This window comes from Myxine glutinosa, chromosome 2 (assembly GCF_964187855.1).
Source record: "Myxine glutinosa chromosome 2, kmMyxGlut1.1, whole genome shotgun sequence".
NCBI classification, from domain to species: domain Eukaryota; kingdom Metazoa; phylum Chordata; class Myxini; order Myxiniformes; family Myxinidae; genus Myxine; species Myxine glutinosa.
In genome coordinates, this window is record NC_136262.1 from 38,428,116 (window position 1) to 38,445,527 (window position 17,412).

Consider the following 17,412-nt stretch of genomic DNA (forward strand, 5'->3'; position numbering starts at 1 on the left):
ACATGAAGTCTATGATAATGGAAAAGTCTCCCCCAGGAAAATGCATGTCATCATCCATTAGATATTTCTCAAGATCAGCAATCAGTGCACTCTTGTTTGGTTTGGAGGGGAGGTCACCTTCAAATATTGCTGAAATGGGGAGGATATCATGGCCATAGATACAGTTGAGTGCCATGCCCCGCTCTTTCACAATCTCAATATCACGCTGAGCTGCTGCCATCATTGTGGGGGAAACTGTAACAGAAGAAGTAGTTGTTTCTGAGGGAGCTTTGTAGTCCATTTGTGGCAGGTTTCTTTTTGATATGGTGAAGGAGAGCTTTTTCGTCTTCTGCAGAAACCGCTCCTTCCGGAATTCCCTGACCAATCGATCTCCATTTGTTTGTATCTGAAGCAGCCGCACTGCTACTTCATCATCAGCCAGCTGCTTTGTTATGAGGTTGTGGAGCTTGACAACTGGAACCTCAATGATGTAAGGATTGCCTCTATCTCTTACATACTGAAGAAGTCTTGCTACATTTCTGTTGAGCTGATCAGCTTTGCGACCAGTGAGTTCATGATGAACTCTTGTTGATTCGCTGTGATTCATTGACACATCATTCATCATCTCCCTGAAATTGTTTGAGATAAGAAGAATTTCATGGAATATAAGTTGCCACTCAACCATGATTGCCAGATTTCTTGTCTGACCAACAATGCCACCATCACTCTTTGATGATCTCTGTATTGATTGTTCCAGCTTCATATCTGGAGCAACAGCATTGAAATAGCCAGCAGCTTGATCCTTCACGACAAACTGACTTCTCATGAACCGCCGAAAAACCTCAGGATGAGTTGCTTCTAGGAGTTTTGTTGATTCCAGATAGAATGTGCCATAGCGGAGGTAATTGAGACAATCACACTCCCGGAAGATCGGAAGGGATGCTTCCACAGTAGCCATGTGAAGAGGAAAGTTTCCCTCTCGATCGGCTGAAACGGCATGCTTTATGACATTAGCTATGTGTTGAAACAATTGCAAGTATTTGCACACCTCAGATTTCGCACAACACTCATTGAGAAAGTTCTGAAATTGTTCCAGAAGCTCTGAAGATTTCTCAAAAAGCTCTGCAAACTTCTTTTCTGGCCTTTTCTTCTCACACAGAGCCCTCTGCATCTCATGTGCACATGTCATTGTATCATCATTCATCATTGACCTTGTGACATGCACTGCCGCATTTAAATTTTCTCACGGCATTGACATTATTTTTAACAATTTGGGATGGGCGATAATATGTAAATGTGTCAATTTTGCTTAAAAATATGATATAAACACTCAAAAGATGAAATGTTATGTCAAATTGTTGAAATACTATTGATATAAATACCTTAAATTATGTTATGCATGCATTATATCAGGTCCCTTATCAGTGATTTTTCACTTCTGGTTAAGTGTGTTGTTGTTGTTTCTTCCCTCCTATTTATTCTAAAGGAAGTCATCCAAATTTTTGTTAAAAATACCGCCCTCCCGCAACATACAAAATGTTTTTTTGATAGCACTACGGTGTTGGGCATACATGAAAACCTAGAAATAGACACATACATGATCCATCCACTACATTTCTATGAAAAGTTATACAAGTTTTCGTCCTTTATGGACTTTGGGTGGTGGCCATCTTGGATTTTGGTAACTAGGCAACATCTAAAATATTTTTTGATGGCACCACTGAGTTGGACATACCTGAAAACCTGAAAATAGACGCTAAAATCATCCCTCTACTACATTTATATCAAAACTTATATGTATTTCTTGTTTGGCAATGGCCCCATGGAGGCCATCTTGGAAAATGGCCGTTTTCCGGCTTATGCTACAAATTTCAGACTTCCACCTAGTAGATTCTTGAAGCTAGGGGTATCCTATACTCAAATCCACTGTCAAACTCTAGGCCTAAAGAGATGTATATGGGTCTCTATGGCAGGGCCTGGACTAATGGGGATAGCAGAAGATTGTAGGTAGGGATGGGAGATGGTATGAGATGGTGGTGCACCACCTGTTTGAAGCCCTGGAGGGAAGAGTGGGAAGGTAGTTCCACAAAAGGAAGAGAAAAGGAACAATAGAGTGGAGGTGTGTGGAAAGGTTGGAATGTGGAAGTTCAATCAGGAGAGGACGTTATTGAAACAACAGGTACATTGTGGAGTTGCTGGAGAAGGTTTGGAGGGCTGAGGTAGCCGATAGAGCAAGACCGAAAGACAGGAAGGGAAGAAAAATAAAGGAAAGTTCTTATAAAAAGCGAAATTAATAACGCCTACAAAACAATAATCGGAACAGTGGAAATTCCAAACACAGAACAGGGGAAATATATTGCCAGCTGGACTCCTGTACCATTCCTGGCTGTACCGTTAAGGCATTTTCGAAAAGGTCGCAGCTGCGCATAAGTAAAGCGATTCATTTGCAAATGAGTCTTGTGCAGTTAAGCTACTGCTTACTCACTCCTCTTCGAGCACTGAAGTTAACCGGGTGCCGATGTGCTTCCCAATTGGAGCCGGAGTGTGATATTTGCCAAAAGAAGCTTGCATGCCGCTCTCAATTTAGCAACAATGCTGCTTTCATCAGCATCCCTGGATGGAACCTCAATGAGCAAACTCAAACATAAACCATCTTGCATGTCTTAATAGAAACCCTCCATACAAACCCACAATTCCAACAAGAAAAGTGCAGACACATCTGCGAGATATCATTGTACAAACCGTTGAAAATCTAAAACTCTAGGAATGCTCTGTCTACAGCCATTTCCATCCATGGAACTCGCTACCTGTATTAACGCACTGAATACCCCGTGATGACTTGCACCCCTTTAATTGTGAGATTAAAGCTCTTGCTCCAACCTGTGCACGTATCCTTGCATCATGACGAGCCGGGCAAGACACGCAGAGATATTTCAGACAAGACAAACAAAGTATTATGAAAAGGTTGGCAATCATTGTTTGTAAGCATGCACTGCAAAGATAGAAAGCGTTAAAACCCACCATACCGGAATCACAAGGTTAGGCGAGCATTGGTCGGTAGAGTGGCAATACGGTGCTCGGCGGAATGGGTTTGAAACGGAGGGTACTCTAAACCCATCATGAATGCACATCATGTCGTTGCAAATGATGAAATGCTACAACAAAGGGTTAAATTTTAAAAACAAAAATCTGGAGGTTTGCAACCTTGTTTCTTATTCACATCTCTCCCAACTCTTTCTCTCTTTTTGAATTACTCTTCAAAATCAAGGGTCATGGAAGACCGAAGCAGATAAAAGGAAACACACCAACGGTGGGGCCATGGGGCAACAGCAAGGGAGAATCAACAAATAGAAAAGAGGAAGAGAACACGAGCTGACTTGCTTTTGAAATGCTGTATTTCCTCCATTCTTCCCCTCTTATCTTGTTCATTCATTCCCTTCCTTCTTTCTTGTGTCCACCTGTTCTCTCACTGTCAGTTTGTTGCCATTTTCCCCTCCATCACACCACTATTCCATGACCCTCTAATATATTTCATACTAGTATTTAAAGCCCGTCAAATATGACGGTTTGGAACAGTATATTCAATGGTGCAGCCTCGGGAGCGTGCCAAAGTCTGAAGCCTCGGCCTAGTGTCAGGTGTGCTTATATCTTCTTTATTTATGAGACATCATACAGACATAAATGAACACTCGTTGTACTCTTCGCGTGTTGCACATCATGTGCAGTGAGAATTTCACCACCTTGCATCTTGTATTTATTGCTAAGTTTTAAAAAATGCTTCTGTACACTGCCGTTGAGGCTCCATTTGCAAGCCACCGTCTGCAATTCCAATAGAAGAGACTTAATTACTCTTTTGGAAAATGTTTCTCGAGTTTGTTTTATCCTCAAAAATAGACCGTAGTGAATACACATTAGTGTTAAAAGATTGGCCTTTAAAACCTACCCTGATGAAGGGGAACAGACATCTGTACAAACACACAAACTGACGTGTATGTATGTATGTATGTATGTATGTATGTATGTATGTATGTATGTATGTATGTATGTATGTATGTATATATATATATATATATATATATATATATATATATATATATATATATATATATATATATATATATATATATATATAACAGATCTGAATGAGGCCTACAAGAGCATGCGACCTGAATGAGGACGCACAAATCCAGTATAAAGGTACGCATGAAGGTATTCAGCAGGATACGTCACACAAACAAACTGACAAAACAAAACCAAAAATTGTTTGACCAGACAATTCCAGAAAAGGTATCCTCAGCTTTTAAAGAGGGTTTCTCAGAGCAGACAGGATCATGTCTGGTCGTTAGTCCCGATGAAGGCTCATGTTGGTCGCCATCCCCGAATAAGTTGAACAATAGATTTTATCAACCCTACAAAGCTGTTAATGGTATGCTAACCGCCATAGAAAGCAAGGTGCGGACGACGTTTTGAGTGTTAACTGTTTATCAAACCAAAGAACAAAAAAGGAGCTTGTTTGCTCAAAGAAAGGATGACATCAACAAGATTCTCATAGAGTTTAACCCTTTGTTGATAGCTTTTTGCTCCGGTGAAGGGATCACGCCTGAAACGTCCACTTCCCCTTGCTTCCCTCGGTGAGTAGAATACCTCAATAAACGCCTTGGTGACATTGGCCATCGTTCTACCTATCTGCCGACAAAGGTGGACATCAGGCGTCACCAGCAAGACTCTTTCTTCATTCTGCTCTAAGAAAGGGTCATCACTCAGAACGTTCGGGTCACTTCGCTTTCCACGGCAGTGAACATACTGTCCTGTCCGTGGCTGATGAAGACCGGCCTCAGACGAATAGCCAAAACGAGCTTTAACTCTGAGGTGCATTTAGAACCTTGGTGGGATTGTCTTTGGTGCCCACGGGAAAGTCCCGAAGCCTTATCTAATCGGGAACACACGGGGTTAATCCGAACCCCCAAAACAAAGAAACGAAACAAGACAAGAAATGGGAAGTCAACAAATAATGATTTAATGAAAATAATGCAAGCAATTAAAATGAATGTGAGGTAAAAACTATTTCCTAATTTGAGACGTCTCCACTCAGACTCATATACAAACGAGGGGGAAAGATAAATAAAAATAAGTTCCCTTACTGTAGCGCTGACCCTCAGCTCTGGCCCCAAAGTGCGCCGAGGGAGCGTTAGTCGTTGCTGCCGGTGTAGCCGCTTGTGCAGAACGCGCCCCGATAGTAGCGCCGAACCCGCACTTCAGAAAACGCCCAGGCGTGAGCAGGCACTCAACCAGCCCTTCCTCGCTTCCACCGCCAAGGGCAACGCGGCCCCAGCTCCCCCGAAAGACACCACAGTCCAACAACCCCCCATCCTCAAACGTTGCAAAAACTCCACAATGCTCCAAAGGTTCTCTGCACGAGCATGCACGAGAGGAGCGACCGTCCGCCACGCAGCCAGGACCAGAAGAGAGAGAGAGAGAGACAAAGATGGCAAGACGGCGTCTTTTTCCCTTCGGCTCTCGAATGTTCGACCGCTGATGTCACACTCTATCCAATCACCGAGCTTTGTTCAATACTTCATGGCTTCTTGACCAGTCACAGGGCTCGAGGCGTGGCTTCCCCGCCACGAGTCTTTTGGGGGGGGGGGGGGTGGGGAGGCGGAGTCTCTAATCTCTGTTCGGGAATGTTCAGATGACGTCGGGATTTACTTGCCGATTGGCAAATGTGCTGGCTCAGTCAGACCTGGCGGCGTGGTGAGCATATTAGTCCATTCCCTGGCCGGCTGAATTTTATAAGAACATTAGGGAAAAATCACAGGGAGGCAATACATACTCGGGATTATTAACCAGAAGCCATATATTTAATTAGCACAAAACCACCCTCCTTATGGCGACACGCAAACACTCTTAACCTGAACATTTACCCTGCATATGTACATCGAGATGGGCTTCTCCTTCTTCACGTCACACGGTCCATACCAAAACCAACACATTCTGAACTTTCTTAAGGTATTTCTTCACCTACCCCCACAAACGTAACAATACTCTAATTGACTTCCAGTTAATTAATACATTGCCTCATCACTGCCGTATGTTTTGACTAAGATTCTAATCATATTGACTAGCCGAAACCCGTGGAACATCCACGGAAGGGAGGATGTGGTGTATGGATAGTGTACCATTATGGATGGCATAGGGGATTTGCTTGTCCGAGTAAGAGTTAGGAAGAAAGATGAGAATGAAGAGTGCGTATATGAACAACGATCGCCGACACCGGCACAAATGCATGCTCTGGATTGTCCACTCAGTGGACGGCTTGCTTTCGCCTTCGCCTGTCCAATCAGCAGACGGCTTGCTTCGCCTTCGCCCAGCAGACGCCAATACGATGGCGTCATAAGATGGCGTCGTATCGGCAGTTAATCGGATGCTTTTGGGCCCCAACGTCGGCTAATTCAGATTTTTCGAGTATGGCTGTACGTGACAAACAAAGAGCGCGGTTCGCAGATCGTAAATCCATTAGTGCCGTGGGCATCGGGTCACTGGGTGCGGCGTAAAAGGGATAACAAAGTCGAGTCCTTACGCTATTATTATATAGATAGCGACAAAGGCCTGATAGCGAAGGTAATAAGGATAATTATGTGTTGGGCCGAAGACATCAGGCCTGTAGGCCTCTGCTGGTTATACACTGCCTGAGTTTGAGTGTCAGATTTCCATTGGCTTTGTTTGGGTCGAGTGTTACTCACGATGAGGTCTCCCAAAAAATCTAATCAATGTCGAATAAAAATTATTATTATGGTTTAATCAAGCCCATCAAGCACAGTATGCGGCTCACGAAAAAAAATAATTGTTATGTCATTGTTGAACGGGCCCCATATTGGGGTTAAACAATCCTCGACCGTGTAACGAATCAGCTCATTCTGATATAACTGTAATGGAGGCCGTCATGGGTGAGAGATGTTATTTTTTTAACAGCGCATTAAATGTGTTTCCCAATCAGCCCGTTACTGGATTTTGTCGCATGCAGTTTGTGACCACAGTGCAGTCATTCTTGTTATTATATATTTCTGGAGGAGACTCAAACCCAGGAACATTTTTTCATTGTGCCATGTGAGCTTTGGTAACTGCCCCATGTATTGTACATAACGGATTTTTAAAGTGACAAACCGCTCTACAGTCCCTCTGTTTCAATTGTAAACGCACCCACCGAGCTTTATTCTCCAAACCCCTAACCCCATGCTTTTAGTGTTTCAAAATTATGATAAAATATGTCAGCATGACGCAAGACTGTCATCGATGGTTTAAAAACGGCTTGCCTTAGCCATAATGACAAACACACTGCAAAGGTTTGTAAGTTTTGCCGTATTTTAAATAATAAAAAATTCAAACGAAGCGATACAAAAATGCATTTGCATACACATGGTGAAACGTTAACATGCAAAAATGGAACATTTTATTATTATTTATGTTCAATGAAAAGGTGGTGAGGAGGAGGTGGGATGAGGTGAGCATAAACTGTTGGTGTCATAGGAAAGGGCCAAAGTTCCAGTAACAAGTCCACAGTATGATCCCTGATACACATGGTTAACACGCTATTAAAAATGGTCCAATGCTGAGATACCTTTATTTGGACTCTATTCAGAAATCTAGGCTCATTGAGGTGCAACAGATCAAAAGGGAACAGGGAGACAGAGACATCGCACACGAGTGGCAAAAAGGAGAAGGATGGGAGGGAGTGGCAACGGAAGGGACAAGGGGGTAGGTAGAAGAAAGCAGTAGAGAGAGAGCAGGGCCATGGGAAAAAGCACGAGGTGAGGATGGGCAGCACTCTTGAAGAACTGTGGGGAGGGCATGACCCAAGAGACACAGGGAGTCAGTTCCACGGAAAAGAGAATAGAATATTTAGGAATGGAGGTGAGTTTAGAATTGGGGAAAATAAACAGTTGTGAAAAAAAATTTGGAATTTTCTTTTGTGAAAAACAGGTGTTTTTTTTCCAAAAAAGAGTACGTGTGACCTAGGATGGCTGAGGAAGGATGGAGGCACGAGAGGGTGGTAAAAGCCAGGGCAGAGGTGAAGTGAAAAAAAAATGACCAGCAACCTGCGTTAAAGGTGTGAGAAAAGGACCTCGGGACTCTGCCTCCCAACAATATATACCAATAACACGGAGAGCCTCGGACATGGACCTTCTCCAGGAGAGAAGCAGCAGCTGCTCCAGGCCAGAGTGTGGACAATTACTCCATAATACTAGAGATGAAGTCCACATGCAATGTAATGGGCTACGGGTAGCTCAAAATGGACATTGCTCTGAAAATGGAGAATGCCTAGGCCTTTGCCAGCATTAGAGGACGGTTTGGCAATGTGGTGCACCGAAAAAAGGTTATGACAGATTGTGAGACCCAGAAGCTCCAGGGACTGCACCTCTTCCAGTGGTGACCAGAGTGGTTGAAATAATGAAGTCATCCTGCCATTAAATGTGGTTTTTGCCACCATGAATTTTGAAAAATTTAGGCATTAATTTTTGCCACCAAGATTTGCGACCACGGACCCATTAAATGCAAGACAAGGAATTAGTAGACAGAAAGTCAGAGACAATAAATACATTAAATTTGTAGATAAATATAACAAACCGTAGGTGGTGTGAGGAGGGTACAAGGTGCAATTATAAACAAAGCGGGTCTGAATATGAAAACATTGGGGAAAGACGAATAATAATAAAAATTGATCCATTTACAGATCTACACTGTGGTATGTTTGCAGAATAGCAGGTAGTTCAAAGAAGCAGACAATAAAAAACAGAAATGGGAATAACTGCCTTGTGGCAGAAGCTGCTGCAAGGAGAATTCCACCGCTCCAGAGTAACCACACTGAAGGCACAAAATATCATGCGATGTGAGAATATAAAATATATAAATTGATTCAGAGACACGCTGCTGTACCACTCACCCCCTCTGGAAAAGGTCGATATTGTAGAACTTGTGCAGTGCAACGGACACCTCAACCGTGGCCTGAACCCCTGCCATGGTGAGCAGTCTGCCTTGGATTCCACCGCGTTACCGCTGCACCTCCCCCTTCCACTCCCACCCAACCTTGTCCTCTCCCATTCTTTTCAGTCCAAAACCCAAGCACAGCCACCACTCGCACCCCTCCCACCACCCCCTTTGGCCTCTCCACAACCGTAGGTGTTCAACCCACTTCTCCAATTCCAGCAGCTGCAGCACCACCACTCCACATCTCCTGGTACCCCCGGGGATAGAAACACACTCAGGGCCAGAAGCCACGACATTGCCCTGGCATGAAGACAGCATTATACCCTCTGGCTTTTTATCAATGCCAGTAAGTTTGTTTGCACAACAAAAACATGGCAAAACAAAAACCCAACATAGCAAAAACATTTCGTATTAAAGTACCAGGACAAGCAGGATGGTATAGGGGTACGCATATTTGCCTAGATTTAATCAAGCTGTGCAGCCTGAGTTCAAATCTCGACCCAGCTATAAACTGCCATCCTGGTGTTTCACGGGAAGGGTGATTCATCAATGTGTGTGCCGTTGTAGGCAAGCTATCTCCGGTACTATGGCCAAATTTCTGCCCTAACTTACAGAGGGCATTACATCTGTGGCACAGCCGAGCTCTCAGCCAATGATGCTACCCCACAGCCCTGTGTTGAATATGAAACAAGAAGAAACCTCAATTGCAGTAGCACCAACACAATTAATATGCATTGTATTTGTATGATGTATGCATTTGTGTGCGCGCCACACACACACACACACACACACACACAAACACAAAAACACACACACACACACACACACACACACACACACACACACACACACACACACACACACACACACACACACACAAACACACACACACACACACACATACACACACCTTTTATTGCCTTTTGCCTGGAATAAAACAGCAATTCTTTTGAAAAAAAAATTTGTATACAACATCGAAGCTCATGTAAGAGCTAACATCAATGACAAAAAACATAAACAGACACATAAAACATATAATAAAGGGAGCAGGAGACAAGATGGGGAGAGAGAGGGAAGCACACAAGTACAACAGCAGAGAACAGGGACATCAGGAGATCTGCGGGAGGGAGTGGGCTTAGGGGGTGGGGCATGGGAAGGAGGGGGGTGGTGGGAGAGGTATAAAACACATGGACACTGCTCGGACTTCCAGGAAAGAAGTCGGTATTTCAAAAAGCGGATCTGGGGTGAATTAACAGGGGTAGAAAAGATCAAGGTTTTGAATGGGGGAAGATAAGAGATGGTGGTGAACAGCTGTTTTAAAGACCTGGAGGGAGGAGTGGGATTGAAGAGAGTGAGGGAGTTTGTTCCAGAGGCGGGAGAAAAGAGGAATGAGAGAGTGAAGGTGAGCAGAGAATCTTGATTTGAGCAGTTTCACCCTCACTGTTGTGCCCAGTCCCTGCTGATGAGAAACATCTCCATAACATGATGTTGCCACTACCATGCTTCACAGTAAGGATGGTATTATTTGGGTGATGTGCTGTGTTAGGTTGGCACCAACCATAACGTTTTGCATTTAAGCCAAAAAGTTCCATCTTGGTTTTGTCAGACCACAAAACGTTTTGCCAAATGGCTTCAGAATATCTGGAGTGGTTTTTTGCATACCTCAAACAGGTGGCCTTTTTTGAGTAATGGCTTCCTTCTCGCCACCCTATCGAACAGGCCAGACTTGTGGAGTGCTTGGAATATTGTTGTTACATGCACACAGTGACCAGACTTTGCCATAAATGCCTGTAGCTCTTTCATCATCATCATCATCATCGGGTCGATCTCGATCGGACACGACAGACAATCTTTTTCCATCGTTCTCTTCCATTGCAGCTCTTCAAAGTTGCCATCGGTCTCTCTGATCAGTCTCCTCCTTGCATGGTCATCCAGTTTGGAGAGACGGCCTGATATAGACAGGGTCTTGGTGGTACCACACACCTTCCACTTAATGATTGTCTTGACTGGGCTCCAAGGGATATTCAAGGCATTTGAAATATTTTTATACCCACCCCTGATCTGTGCCTTACAACAACTTTATCCCAGATGTCTTTTGAAAGCTCCGTGGTGCTCATGGTTAAGTCTTTGCTGAAAAAATGCACTACCCAGCAGAGGAAACCTATAAAAACAGCTGATTTATTCTGAAATAATCAAAATCACTACAATTTAACACAGATGGAGGCCTTGATGGAATACTGCTCTCCCCTGTGGGCTGGTGCTGCTGCCTCACACCTAACTCGGCTTCACGCTGTAGAAACCAAAGCTTTCAGAATCATTGGTATCGCTCGCCATGAAGCTGATTCTGAGGGCCTATCACTTGCTCACCGCAGGCAGGTTGGTGGTCTTTCTGTCTTCTACCGACTCCTCTCCGGCCTTGCTGCCCCTGCTCTGTCTGGGCTCTGTCCCCCAAATATTCCTGCAGGATGCAAAAGATTTGCCAGTAACCCTCTTATGGTTAAACTGCCAAAATCAAGATTCTCTGTTCACGTTCACTCTTTCATTCCTCTTTTCTCCCTCCTCTGGAAAAACTCCCACACTCTCTTCAATCCCTCTCCTCCCTCCAGGTCTTTAAAACAGCTGTTCACCACCATCTCTTATCTTACCCCATTCAAAACCTTGATCTTTTCTACCCCTGTGTTAATACACCTCAACCCCCCCCCGCCCCCCTTAGCCCTCTCTCTTCCACAGATCTACCGCCGTTCCTGTTCTCTACTGTTGTTGGGCTTGTGTGCTTCCCCCTCGTCTCCCGCTCCCTTTATTATACGTCTTGTGTATTTATGTTTTTGTGTTTTATGTGTAAGCTCTTACATGAGCCTCGACTTTGTATACAAAAAAAAGCGTGTTGATGACTTGGGGTTTGGGAGAGGCGTGTTGATGACTTGGGGTTTGGGAGAGGCGTGTTGATGACTTGGGCTTTGGGAGAGGCGTGTTGATGACTTGGGGTTTGGGAGAGGCGTGTTGATGACTTGGGGTTTGGGAGAGGCGTGTTGATGACTTGGGGTTTGGGAGAGGAGTGTTGATGACTTGGGGTTTGGGAGAGGAGTGTTGATGACTTGGGGTTTGGGAGAGGAGTGTTGATGACTTGGGGTTTGGGAGAGGCGTGTTGATGACTTGGGGTTTGGGAGAGGAGTGTTGATGACTTGGGGTTTGGGAGAGGCGTGTTGATGACTTGGGGTTTGGGAGAGGAGTGTTGATGACTTGGGGTTTGGGAGAGGCGTGTTGATGACTTGGGGTTTGGGAGAGGCGTGTTGATGACTTGGGGTTTGGGAGAGGCGTGTTGATGACTTGGGGTTTGGGAGAGGCGTGTTGATGACTTGGGGTTTGGGAGAGGCGTGTTGATGACTTGGGGTTTGGGAGAGGCGTGTTGATGACTTGGGGTTTGGGAGAGGCGTGTTGACGACTTGGGGTTTGGGAGACGCGTGTTGATGACTTGGGGTTTGGGAGAGGAGTGTTGATGACTTGGGGTTTTGGAGAGGAGTGTTGATGACTTGGGGTTTTGGAGAGGAGTGTTAATGACTTGGGGTTTTGGAGAGGAGTGTTGATGACTTAGGGTTTTGGAGAGGAGTGTTGATGACTTGGGGTTTGGGAGAGGAGTGGTGTTGACTTGGGGTTTGGGAGAGGAGTGTTGATGACTTGAGGTTTGGGAGAGGAGTGTTGATGACTTGGGGTTTGGGAGAGGAGTGTTGATGACTTGGGGTTTGGGAGAGGAGTGTTGATGACTTGGGGTTTGGGAGAGGAGTGTTGATGACTTGGGGTTTTGGGAGAGGCGTGTTGATGACTTGGGGTTTTGGGAGAGGCGTGTTGATGACTTGGGGTTTTGGGAGAGGCGTGTTGATGACTTGGGGTTTTGGGAGAGGCGTATTGATGACTTGGGGTTTTGGGAGAGGCGTGTTGATGACTTGGGGTTTGGGAGAGGAGTGTTGATGACTTGGGGTTTTGGGAGAGGCGGGTTGATGACTTGGGGTTTGGGAGAGGAGTGTTGATGACTTGGGGTTTGGGAGAGGCGTGTTGATGACTTGGGGTTTGGGAGAGGCGTGTTGATGACTTGGGGTTTGGGAGAGGCGTGTTGATGACTTGGGGTTTTGGGAGAGGCGTGTTGATGACTTGGGGTTTTGGGAGAGGAGTGTTGATGACTTGGGGTTTTGGGAGAGGCGTGTTGATGACTTGGGGTTTGGGAGAGGAGTGTTGATGACTTGGGGTTTGGGAGAGGCGTGTTGATGACTTGGGGTTTGGGAGAGGAGTGTTGATGACTTGGGGTTTTGGGAGAGGCGTGTTGATGACTTGGGGTTTGGGAGAGGAGTGTTGATGACTTGGGGTTTGGGAGAGGCGTGTTGATGACTTGGGGTTTGGGAGAGGCGTGTTGATGACTTGGGGTTTGGGAGAGGCGTGTTGATGACTTGGGGTTTGGGAGAGGCGTGTTGATGACTTGGGGTTTGGGAGAGGCGTGTTGATGACTTGGGGTTTGGGAGAGGCGTGTTGATGACTTGGGGTTTGGGAGAGGCGTGTTGATGACTTGGGGTTTGGGAGAGGCGTGTTGATGACTTGGGGTTTTGGGAGAGGCGTGTTGATGACTTGGGGTTTGGGAGAGGCGTGTTGATGACTTGGGGTTTGGGAGAGGCGTGTTGATGACTTGGGGTTTGGGAGAGGCGTGTTGATGACTTGGGGTTTGGGAGAGGCGTGTTGATGACTTGGGGTTTGGGAGAGGCGTGTTGATGACTTGGGGTTTGGGAGAGGCGTGTTGATGACTTGGGGTTTGGGAGAGGCGTGTTGATGACTTGGGGTTTGGGAGGGTGGGGTTGGGGTTGGGGTTGAGGAATTCACCTTTTACATTGCACAGATGTTTTGCTGCTCCCTCCTCGTAACTTGTAAAACAATGATCCAGATAACATAAGTCTTTGGTTGCATGGACCTGGCTTGTGGATAACACAAACTCAGGTAACACCATTAATTACCATCAAGTATTAGGAAGAGGAAGACAAGTCGTAAAAGAAAGCGATCATCGCCAATCGCATTGAATCACGGAAATCAAACCACCAACGCTAAGCGGTCTAAACAAGGAGCGAACAAACCTCTGCGGTAAAAGGCCCAATGAATAATTAATTAATGCAAACTTGGTAATACAGAAACCGCGCCATTTATCAAATATGATCGATCTCGTCCTCATGAGGGAAGGTGCTCGTGGATCTGCTCTGGAGCAACAAACGACCAAAAAGTATTTAATATGCCGAATCGGGAACTTTACAAACGTGGGATTTCTACTAATTTACAAAAAGCAAGTTTGACACGAGTCGAGTTTCCAAATCTTTTCCTTATTTAAATGTAATAAACGCAGCTCCATGACGAACATTCACACATGGCGGTTTGATAAAGTCGAGGCACCCGAGGCCTAATCGACCCACGAACCTCGACTAGCGGCGATAGCGTCGTCGCGACGCCGTTGCCTCGCAGCGCCAACAAGTCAAGACCGGTGACGACCGAGTCGGTAGGAATCTGCACGTAATCCTGACCAAAAGAAGCCTTCTCCTCGTATTTCTCACCTCGTCCTTCGGTCTCCGCAACAAATTCGCGACGATTAAAAACACAATTTCCTCACAACGCCGCCCCGGACGAGGACCGAAGCGGCCAACGCTCTCCACCAATCAACGCGCGACCTCGCGAACGGCCTTTGCTGATTTGCATAATCGTGACGTCATTGTTTTGCTTCCTTCGCACGTGTGCGCGCGCTTGCGGAGGAGTTCCGTCCGGTGTCAAACGATTGAGCCATAATCCTTCCTCTCAAAATGAAATGGCCTTTTCCGCGTGGAGGAGCTTCCAATCCCCTGAACAAATCCCTGAGCATTTATTCGATTACACCTTTTCACAATGATTGAAGAGTCCTTATTGTGAAGCTTATACGTAAATACGTTAAACACGTGCAGGACGATGACATTAGTCATTAGCATCACGTGGAGTAGACGGCGTGACCTGCCTCATAAGTCACTTCGGACACACTATGGCAGCCCAATTAGTCCCCACCAAGTTTCGTCCATAACTTTTTCAGATACAGACGCTCTTGCTCGCAAATGTTCGGTTAGTGGGCGTGGTTTAAAACCAGAAACAACCAATCAACTCTATCAGTACGAGAGGACTAGGGTGTTAGGGTGAAGAAGAAGAGGAATTTTTATGTGGACTCTCATCTCGAGAGGCTTGGAGCTAAAAGCCACAATAACGTGGAGTTGGTAAATACTGTACTTCACTGTTCTTTGGTTTCCCTTGGGACTATCAGCAGAGTTCTACTTCACCCCCGCTCGCTGTTCACGACAACCATACGAACTTTTCTACTTCCCAGGGTTATTCTTTTTTCTTCCACCATTTTAGATCGTTTTTTGCCAGTGGAATATTCATTTTGTTTAAACACCGCTCTGGTCACCCCAAAGCATTGGTATTTAAGTCTCCTGAAAATCAACATTTCACGACAGGTGTACCCGCCAAGACCTTCGACTGGCTCCTGGGGAGCATTGGCTGCGTCCTGGTGGAACATCCACCTTTACTCCCATTTTACCATGTTCGTCGACGGTGGATTTCCAGCAAGCACCGTATTGATATATTATCCACCGTATTGAGATATTATCAAACCAGCGAACCACCATCATCTGTTCACTTCCGGATTCGGGAGCAAAATCCATGTCAATCGCATTTCAAAATAATAATTTTATTGAGGAATTTCTGATACCTCCTACCTACCTTATGACATCTGCTGGGACCCCGAAACGCTCCACACAAGGTTATTATATTTCATTTTAGTAAAATATGCAACTTTAATGGCTACTAAATGCGTCCCCCTGTCATGTGACCAGATCATCAGCTCCGATTGGTGTATGTTTGGGGGGACATACGGACAGACAAACGCTGTTCTAGATGGCATTACCTTATGGGCTACGCCGTAAAAATTATCTTCTCCAAATGTGGATTTCAATTCATTATTGTCACACACCCAACCTGTCCACCATGTTTCGTCAGAATCCGTCAATAACCTTTTGAGATATCCTGCTCACAGACATGCAGACAAACAGACAGACAGAGTGAAAACGTAAAAACCTCCGGCCATGCAACTTCGGTAATAATCCTAGACATATTACAGAGACAGCGCCTCTTGATTGCTTCATGCTTCAACATTGGTTTTGTCCCCCCCGACGCCCCCCCCCCCCCCAGTAGGGGTATCTATTATACTGTGGCGGACACAAAAGCCCACTGGCGTGGTGACATCATTCCACGCACCAAGTGGGCGGTGGCCACGCACCAGGGGTAGGCGTGGCCTCATGATATACACCGGGCGCCCAGCCCGGAACAGTAGAGTGTTACAGTGCAGTCTTACAATAAAGACGTTTATATGTTACCGCTTGTCCGCTTCCTCCTTGCTCACAAGCAGCGCGCGTAACGCCGCGCTTTACTGGTGACCCTCGACGTTGGATCTGCCGTAGCGATCCTTCCGAACACGACGCCATGGCAATGGCGATTAAACTTCCCGAATTTTGGGAGGCCCAGGCCGAGGTCTGGTTCGTTCAAGCCGAAGCCCAGTTTCAGCTTCGGCGCCTCACCAACGACGACCTGCGCTACTGCCATGTCGTCGCCTCCCTCGGGCCCGGCACGGCCGCTCGAGTTGTGTCCGTCCTTCGCCACCCACCGGACGGCCACAAGTACGAGACACTCAAGCGGCTACTCCTAGCCACGTTCGGCCTCACGGACGACGCACGTGCCGACCGCCTCCTGGATCTCCCTGAGCTCGGTGAGACGCGCCCGTCGGTCCGAATGGACCATATGCTGTCCCTGTTGGGCGACGAGGCCCCCGGTTCGCTATTCCGGGCACTTTTCGGTCGCCAACTTCCAGCGCAGGTTCGCCTCGCGTTGGCCGGGACCGGGCTAACGGAACCCCGAGCATTGGCGGCCGAGGCGGACAAGTACTTCGCCGCTTCGGACACGCGGGCGAGCGTTGGCGTGGCCGTCACGGCCTTCGACGCTGATGTTCCACAGCATCATCTTCTACAGCACGCTGATGTTCCACAGCATCATCTTCTACAGCACGCTGATGTTCCACAGCATCATCTTCTACAGCACGCTGTGGTTCAGCAGCATGCTGATACGCACCTCGTGAACGCCGCCACGCCCCGCCCACCGCCGCGGCGAAAACCGCCACCGCGGGGAAACCCGTCGACTCCACCGGCCTGGCGGAGCCAGCCGCGCTCCTCCAGCTCCACCACCTGGTGCCGGTTCCACGCCAAGTTCGGCCACGAAGCTCGGCGGTGTCATCCGCCGTGCTCCTTCAACGGGTCGGGAAATGCCCGGGCCGGCGCTCAATTGTGGCGATGAGCGCCGGCCGTTCGAGCAGCCTGCTGTTCATAACGGACACCTTCTCCGGGCGCCGTTACCTGT

General features: G+C 46.6%; 1 protein-coding gene across 4 annotated transcripts in view; it reads right to left on the reverse strand.

The window, feature by feature from the left end:
- The window catches only part of LOC137421856 (protein FAM135A), an 84,295-nt gene extending 69,638 nt beyond the window's left edge, over positions 1-14,657 (reverse strand). The window contains exons 1-3 of one of the 4 annotated variants that reach the window (XM_068108330.2): positions 14,541-14,657; positions 13,825-13,865; positions 8,918-9,208 (exon numbers count right to left, since the gene is read on the reverse strand). In XM_068108330.2, coding sequence (XP_067964431.2) covers positions 8,918-8,994 — 77 coding nt within the window. In that variant the 5' untranslated portion in view covers positions 8,995-9,208; positions 13,825-13,865; positions 14,541-14,657. Of the gene's footprint in view, positions 1-8,917; positions 9,209-13,824; positions 13,866-14,406 lie in introns of all 4 variants that reach the window. The other 3 variants (XM_068108328.2, XM_068108327.2, XM_068108329.2) reach the window with 3 other exon arrangements.
- Between the last annotated feature and the right edge of the window lie 2,755 nt (positions 14,658-17,412).